This window comes from Austrofundulus limnaeus, unplaced genomic scaffold, assembly GCF_001266775.1.
Source record: "Austrofundulus limnaeus strain Quisiro unplaced genomic scaffold, Austrofundulus_limnaeus-1.0 Scaffold472, whole genome shotgun sequence".
In the NCBI taxonomy this organism is placed as follows: Eukaryota; Metazoa; Chordata; class Actinopteri; order Cyprinodontiformes; family Rivulidae; genus Austrofundulus; species Austrofundulus limnaeus.
The window spans coordinates 43,936-52,987 of record NW_013952874.1 but is presented as its reverse complement, the minus strand read 5'-3'; the positions used below and the strand labels follow the sequence as shown (position 1 = coordinate 52,987).

The 9,052-nt window shown below is 34.1% G+C and overlaps 1 protein-coding gene across 1 annotated transcript in view; it reads right to left on the bottom strand.

The window, feature by feature from the left end:
- Positions 1 to 8,286, bottom strand: part of LOC106529871 (troponin T, fast skeletal muscle isoforms) — a gene marked incomplete at its 5' end in the record, with an annotated part of 15,644 nt that extends 7,358 nt beyond the window's left edge. The window contains 8 exon segments of the mRNA XM_014025394.1: positions 372 to 417; positions 502 to 520; positions 1,376 to 1,384; positions 1,672 to 1,689; positions 5,926 to 6,063; positions 7,823 to 7,831; positions 8,125 to 8,132; positions 8,247 to 8,286. Of these exon segments, the coding sequence (XP_013880848.1) occupies positions 372 to 417; positions 502 to 520; positions 1,376 to 1,384; positions 1,672 to 1,689; positions 5,926 to 6,063; positions 7,823 to 7,831; positions 8,125 to 8,132; positions 8,247 to 8,286 (287 nt within the window).
- Positions 8,287 to 9,052: the final 766 nt, after the last annotated feature.

The window sequence follows — 9,052 nt, the reverse complement described above, 5'->3', positions numbered from 1 at the left end:
AACTTGCACTGACAAGAGGCAGGCTTGCTTTCTAATTACTGAGAGAGTTCAGCTGGTGTCTTGCCTTTCCATGCCTTTTTGAACCCCCCTTTCCTTATGTGTTCAATACTTTTTCCCTGTGCCATTCCACATTATTACAAATAACTTCATTTCTGGACATTTATGGTTTGATTTCTTTGTATGTATAGATCACTTGGGTTGTTACCGACATCTGGTGAAAATTTCATGTCATTAGCACCTCTAGTAATATATTTACTGAGAAAAATGGTGACGTGTTCACTATTTTACCCTCTGTATTTCCCCTTTGCCATGGCACCCACATATTGTAACAGTGTTTCTCCTCTCTTTTCACTGCTGTGTTATAAACTTACATCAAAATCCACTTTCTCTCCATCAGGGATCTTTGGAGCACTGGGTCTGTTGAAGTTAACAGTAAAGTTGAACAAAACAAAACCAGTCACTGAATTTGTAGCCATGTCAAAGCGATCTTTGTGTACTTACTTAAACTTGGGCTTCTCTTCTGGTTTAAAAATAAAAAGAGAACAAATAAAATACAGTCAGAAAATCTATAGAGTCAAGGATGAAGGGATGTTGGTCACAACTTCAGTAGTACTGTGAGAGTGAGTTCTAGTTTTAGCTACTTTCCAACAACAGAACTGAAGATTGTGTTAGCCTCTGTTTTAAACACAGCAATGCTGGTTGACATCACGGGAATAAAAAAAAAACATAAACTTGAATAAAAACAGAAATATTACTGGAAATAAGGTAATTTGTTATCTTGCATAAACACCTGAAAAAATGAAACTTTGAGCTACAGTTAGCAAATTAGCTTAGCTTTGTGCTAAGAGCTTTCCTGTCATTTAATGTTGTAGTACTGCTAATATGCTTAGCTCGTTCTTTGAAATGTCTATGGATGGTATCAAATTTTCTTTATTCTTATATACAATATTCTTACTGAAGCACTATTACTCTGCACTTTCATAAAAAACAAAAAATGATACTAATGTTGCCAAACAATATTTTATTGTTAATTTGTTTGAATTAGTATGTAAATCAGAGCAATATCATCCAAGGCATTTAAAAAATGCTATTCATGATCAGTTTGCTGTTGTATAGACGTTACTAAAAAAATGTCATAGTTAAAGTTTTCAAGCATAGAGTACATCAGTGCACACTTTTCACAATGGGTAACGTGTAAACTGTTATTATTTTCAAAATAAAGACAGAAATAGGATAGGGAAGTGTTTGATTAGACTTTGACTCTGTGACCCCCACACTAAAATATATATATAAATATATTTTACAAAAGACAAAACAGGGAGGAACATCAGACCAGGCAACAGCGACTCAGCTAAAATATAAACTACCATCTTACCATCCTCCCCTGGCAGGACACATTCATGCAAAAAAGAAAAGAAGCAGACATGAGCTGTGGGGCCCTGAACTCCAACTTATCACTTCTGAATCCTTTGCCCTGATCCATCATGTCATGCCCTTCTTGGTGGACTGAGCCAGAGACTGAAGCCAACATATTCATTCTGCTGTTCTCCCAAGAAGGATCAGTGACAAACAACATAATGCATAAAATGTGCAACAGACTGACTCCCTCGTTGAACAGGGAAACACAAAAGCTTTTATCAGAAAAACAAAGAAGAATTCAAATCCACATACCTTCCTCTTCATAGGCTTCTGCATGCAGCAAGCGTCCAAAGCAAGAGCAGAACAGAGATCATTAATGATCAGACWGAACAGCGTGTGTGCCTTTGTTTCACAATGCATAGCTTCAGCATTTACATGTTGGGGTGTTCATACTGGAAGTCACCACACAAGACCCTTGTCATGGCATGAGTCTGCAGCAAGACTGCAAGCAGCACTTTCCCTTTATTATGACTCACTACCAGAGGTGGGCAGTATCAAGGTAAATTGACTTTAGTACTGTACTTTTGTACAGGTTTTGAGAATTGAGTAACAATTTTTTGGTAAAGAATTTACTTTTACTCCACTACATTTCAACAATAAAATCATAACTTTTATTTTGCTAAATTTTTCTAAAGGCTTTATTTACTTTTTTTTGGCTGTGTTTGTATAGTTTACATCTATTTAGTTCCACTGACACACTGTAAAAACACACACACACCTATACAGTAGGTGGAGATAAGCAGATTTAAACCAGTTATGAGGAGATGAAGAAAAATATATTTTCTCCTACCAGTGTTGTCTTATATTAGGTACACTAGACGTGTTTCAGTAATATTGTGGGTCGTTAGATCCTGATTAGTCCTCCTGATTTTAACATGGACTCACCTTATGTAAGACCTAAATTAGAGCATTTTAGACTTTTATTCACTTTGCACTATTAATAGATTTCTACCAAATAAACTTTGTAAAATCATTTTTGCACAAAAAATTTTGTAGTTTATTGTAAGAAATATTTATATTTCAACAAGCTTGTACAAATATTATAAATAAAGAAAAAGCTCAGATTAGATTTAGTTGTCCAATTAGACCGTTAAGACTATTAAAAACTGCTCTAAGCCTTGTGGCTGAGTGTTTAGGGGAGTTGTCCTGGAACCGGAAGGTCACCGGTTCGATCCCCCATCCAGCTGTCTCAGATGTTGTGTCCTTGGGCAAGATTCTTAACCCCAATGCCTCTGATGTGTGTCCCATCAGTGTATGAATGTGATTGGCACTGATTAGTCTCCATAGATGATTGTACAGTACATGTTAGCTTGGTAGAGACCTAATAGAGTGCTGTGTGAATGGGTAAATGAGGACACAGATTGTAGTGTGAAGAGCTTTGAGTGTTCTGGATGGATAGAAAGGTGCTATAAGTACAGTCCATTTGTCCTTGAAGTGGTGACTGTAGAGACTAAATGAGCTGACACGTCTCGTAAAAGGGGTATAAATAGGAAGATATAGATGTCAGTGGGGCAAGGACAGGTGGTTTTACGCAGAAAGTAAAAACCACAACAGCTACAATTTTTTATTCTCTTTAAAGATGATCTTAAATGTCTGACCTGAAGTGGGTGACATGCGTTCTTTCAAGGAATGCTAGGCCTTTAATATTAATAAAAGTTTCTGGTTGTGGTTCAAATATTTCTGACTGCATGATAAATATTACCTGAGGATTTTTCACCAATACAGGGAAAGTGCTTTAGACTGATAACATTTGCTCTGATTGTTTTTCTATAGGAAAGTTTAATAAACCTTGTTGTCTGTCAATATTTTCTATGGATAACACTTCAGATCAACACAACAGAGCACAACAAAGTAATTTATTAGCTTTATGGTAATAAGTTTGACTTTAATCATGTTTTCTGTCACCAAGTTACATTGCAAATCATATGGAAGCAATTATCTGATGMGAGYCAAACTGAGACTTTAAAATAAGAAGTTAAAAAAAGCCTTTGGTTTGTGTCCTTCACTCAGCTTTCCCAAATGTGAGATGAGTAAAAGTTAAAACTATAAAAGTCAGAAAATATTTTCAGGGATTTTTAATTTTTTTAATTTTTATTTATATTTTTGAGTTACAACCAGAGTTGTAAAGCATCTAAGTACAAATACTTTGTTACTGTACTTAAGTAGAGATTTTGGTTTTCTGTACTTGACTTGAGTAATTATTTTTTAGCCTACTTTTTACTTTTACATGAATATCTGTACTTTCTACTCATTACATTTTACTCTTATTTCATTCTGGCTCATTGTTGTTAAAAATATATTATCATGATAAACTGTGCCTCCTGGATAAAGTGAATTTAATTTTGGTTGGATGAGAACATAAACAATTCTGACTGTATTAGTTTGTTCACAATCCATCACCTGCATGCCTTTAAAAATGTGAACATACAGGGTTTTTGATTATAAATTTCCTTAATGTTCACATGACTGGTTGTCATGTGGAAAGGGGAATTGAAGAAATTTATTGGGGTTGTTTCCTACTGACTTTTAAAGACACTGCACACTGTATAGTTTTTTATTAGATCTGAACAGGTAAAGGGTAACGAACACTGCTTATTTTTTTTAACAATCTGCATGCCTTTAAAAACAGTCACCTCCCAATTAATGTCATTGCGGAAAATCTAACTACTCTTTTTCAATCAATACTTTTACTTTTACTACTTTAGTACATTTTTATGTCAGAAATTTACTTTTGATACTTAAGTGCAAAAAAAAAATCAGATACTTTAAGACTTTTACTCAAGTAATATTCTTAGAGGAGACTTTAACTTTTACCAAAGTAATTTTACGATAAGATACTTGTACTTTTACTCAAGTATCAGGTACTTTATACAGCAGTGGTTACAACTGATGACTCATTTTGTCCTATTTTGTGTACAAAACCTCAACTTTAGCTGTGAATAAAACCTGGTCCTGCAGTAGAGATCGTCTAAAAGATTTGTCTTCAGTCAGCAACACTAACCACTTCATCACTTATGAATCAAAGCAGATTGAGATTTTTTTTTTACCAGCAGTTGCAAAAACAAGGACAAAGAAGCATTAGCATTAGTTCATAAAGCAGACACATAAGCCTGGGTCTTCTGCTGTCACTCCTTTTAAAACACAGAATTGGAATAAATTTCAAGACGATATTTGCAAGAATGAGAATTAATGTTGTGCATCACAACCCYACATGTAAATGCTTTGTAGCAAACGGCCAATAACACTCTATACACTGAAAAATAAAGAGCTAAACATGGACTAAAGGGAGGCAAAGAATTGGCTTTACATGACATGAAAATACCCATCATCCTTAATGCTATGGCCTGTAATAAGAGACACACATGAATTAGCCCAAATAATGATAATGGTCAATGATAAAACGAGTCATTAAAATGAATCGGCCATGGATGAGAAAGGGCAACTGATTCATGTAAAGGCAGCAACGTTTCTTCTTTTCCCTTTTGACATTTATGCACAGATCATACTTAAAACATATATGACAGTGAAAGATAATGTCAGAAACAGGATAAATGCTTTTTCTTCTCAAACACTGATGGCAAATCGTTCATGTGATAACTCTAAAGAAATTTTTTACTCCGGAGCATGCTAGGTAAGGCTAAATATAATGTTTTATTATTTGAAAATGTGCAATATCTGTAAATTGTGAAAATTAAAAAAATATAGCAACATGCTAAGCAGAAAGTTGGACAACTTGCGTTTAGTACAAATCTATATTGAATTTTGAAATGTTTGCACATTAATTTTCCTCCCAGCTCTAAGCAAACATGTCCTCAACAGAAGCAATGTGAGAGTAACATCATGTAAGCACAAAACAGCAACAGCTCAGTATGAAAAACTGCTGCAGCAAATTACAGAGAAATCACGAGAGAATTTGAACAGTGGGAATTATTTGTTGGTATTTTAAAGTTTCAAACATTCTTTTGAATTGATGTGTTCAATGAATCCACCTGTATTATAAATCCATGTCTGTTTATGCAAAATGTTAAAGCAAAGCATCAGAGAGGTAGTAAACATGACCAGGGCACAGTGGCCATCAGAATAATGGAGAGCAGTGAACGTGTGCTTTTAAAATGTCATCATAAGGACAACTTAAACCACCTTTAGAAAAGTGGGGAAAGTATTGGAAGGAATTCAGTTCTTATTGATATAAGAGACGTCACATTAACAGCCTCATTAAGGAAACTATTGTTATTACTTACATTGCAGAGGTACAGTATATGTAAATAAGTGCAAAAATTTGAGTGTTTTTTTTTAAATTACCTAATAAAAGAAGAATAAACCCATGGTACAACTTTGGTTTTGTGAATATTTGTAAATTAATATATAAAAATGACTAAACATGTAAATTACTGTTTCAGGTGCTTCTTTAAGGTCAATTTGCTTCAGAGGACAAACTGGTTTATGTAGGCAGAATGCTGGAGGACCAGCAGAAAACAAATGAAATGGACTGCCTGTGCCACATACCTTCCTCCTCCTGAACCTCCTCCTGTGGTTCTGGCTCTGGTTCTGGTTCTGGTTCTGGTTCAGGCTCTCTTTCTGGCTCTGCTTCTACCTGGGCCTCCGCCTCAGGGGCTACTTCTACCTCTACTACCTCCTCCTGGGCTACGGACACGCATCGCACACCATTGTGCAGAGTGGAGGGTGTGGGAGAAGTGTGGGGAAACCATAAACACGACAGAGCCATTAGAAACCTAATGTGAGACTAACTGTAGTTACAGAGAAAATGAATGGATGAGTGAAGGACACTGCTGGAGGACAGAAAGAGAAACAGGTGATGGTGATAAAACCTCGACTGACCTTTCACACAGATTCCATATTCAACAGCTGATGTGTAAAACTACTGGGAGAATGGACATCAAAACTATATTTTACAATGTTTAAAACTAATTTAAAACAGGATTTTTAGAGGCTTTTAGAGTGAAGGAAGATATTCTTTTTATCTGAAACTGTTTGCGACATATTTAAAATCTAGAAACAGTTCACTCATGGGAACATAATTAAATTACAGCAATGTGTAACTTTTGGTTTTAACAAAAAACAGACAAAAGCCATGAAAGTGCTCTAAACGTTTTTCAGCATTAAAATAGTTTTGTTGTTTTTCTTTCAGCCGCTGACTTTGCAGAAGTCCCTACAGCAAGAAATCTTATAAAGATTTATCTGTTTTTTACGTCCTACTTGAAACAACCTGGCCTCAAACCTCTCAGGACTACGAGCCCACACTATGGACCACCTCTACCGTGCCCCTCATCACACAGTTTAGCTTGTTTAGTTTAACAAACATTATTGAAACAATATTACCTTTTTAAAATACAAATATAAACCTACAGGTTTTGTTTGTAAATAGCAAAATGTTTTGCAAAATTTTATTTTATACAATTAATAAAATTGTGAGGTTTTTTTGTAATGTTACTCAACAAATTTAATTATAGTTTTGTATTTATAACTGTTCAAAACTTCCTTAATAATCTACTAGAAGCTTCTAAAATGAAATATTTAAAATTATGTGAACTAACTCAGTTGGACTTTATTCAATTTATAAGCAACTTATATTAAATTTACTATTATTTAATAACATATAATAATGTACTTTTGAATTTAATTGAATTATATAGGAAGCAAATGCTAATGTTTAAAAATACCAAGCACTGTTCATAAAATAAATACTTTTTATATTATATTACTTTACGAGCTAATGCCATTTGCTACTGGTGTGCTCGCTCGTTAGCTAAAGCTAGTAGCTCATCAGTCGTTCTAATAATTTCTTCAGACATTAAAAACTTTTAACAACAAGCTAAGAATGGTAAAAAGATTTAATTACTCCATCTTTTGTTATATCTTGAGTTATTTTAAAATTCAGAAACATCTTCCAAAGTAGTTTCCAACATCATTTGTTTAAAATATGTTGTTTTGTGTGAATCAGATCAATGACAGCAGTACTGACAATAACAGATGACATTGTAAATATGTTCACATGGTTAGAAAATAAATGTAAAGTCAGTTACATTTTTTACTTAACCATGGGAGTAAAAATATCACTCAGTAAAAAAGAAAATCACCCTTCACTTTGAAGTGTTTAACTGGCAGCCAGAAATTAGTTCAAATTCAGTTAGTTAGAATAGTTTTGTTCTTTGAGCATGACCCCAGGTTTAAAGCAGCTGTTTCTGTAACAAAACATTCAATATTTTTCTATGAACGTTATTACTGGCTCCATTTGCTCTGATCAAATTTAGCTGAAAACCCAGTTAGTGTTTTTGAATAGAAACAGCTTGTGTCAGCATTAAACACTTTAAGTCAGGAGTGATAAGCAGCTGATTAATTAGTGCAAATGAAAAAAAATCAACATCAAATTAGTCATCGTTACCTTCCTCCTCTTCAGTTTTGCAAAAAAAGTTGAACAACAAAATCAGTTAGAAAAATTGCACTTATATTTTGTTCATAATTATTTATCTTGACATTTTTGTGTATGAGATTAATAAACCTACGAGACAAAACCTGTGAAAAAAATCCTTTTTTGCAAGGTAACTTTAAAATTTGGTTAAAAACTCTGAAACATAAAGCTGACAAAAATGAAATAATTTTGAACAAAATCACACCTGATCTACTGTACAGTTTCATAAATGTAAAAATATAATAAATAAAACAGGCTAGATGGTTTTTGCTTACCGTCATACCTGAAAAATGAAAAGACACAAAAAATTAGTTCTTTTTCTTTTTTCCTTTTTTTTTTGTAAAAAATGAAACTAACGGACGACTTCAGACAGCTGCTGATAATGGCATTTACTTACACTTCTTCAGTGTCAGACATGGTGACAATACACTTCAAACCTGAAAAAAAACAAAAACAAATAATCATTTACCACAGATGTCCTGACAACATTTTAAACACTTTCCTCTTCTTGTTGATTTTTAAATTTAATAAATTTGATGCTTTAATGGTTTAAATCCAGGCACATTTTGTCCTTCCATCCAAGGAAAGACTTAATATAGTCGTCTTCTTTATATATATACAATTATCTGCTGAAATTTTTCTACATAAGATATAAATGGCTGCCAAATATCAAAGAATTTGTTTACAGATCCCCTAACAGTATATCTAATCTTCTCTAAATGAATGTAAGACATAACTTCTCTTAACCAATGACCATATACTGGAGGATGTGGATCCTTCCAACGAAGAAGAATAAGTCTTCTAGCCAGTGGAGAGCAGAAAGCTAACACCGTCCTCTGATGTTCACTGAAGGAAGCCTCTGCTGGAGCCACCCCAAAGAGAGAGATGAGTGGTGATGGATGAACAGTTCGTCCAAATAGTCCTGAAAAGGTATCAAAGATGCCTTGCCGTATCCATGTAGTTTTGGACAGGACCAGAATGTGTGTAAAAGTGTGGCAGGGGATTGTTTACAATGATCACACGTCGGATCCAAGTCTCTTTTGAATTTACACAATCTGTCCTTAGACCAGTGTAGACGATGTACTACCTTGAATTGAACTATAACATGTTTCACACATATTGAGGATGTAGGGGTAACCCTGGTGAAATAAACATTTCTATTTTTTGTCTTTGATTTTGCTTTTACACTTATAAGAAGAAAGT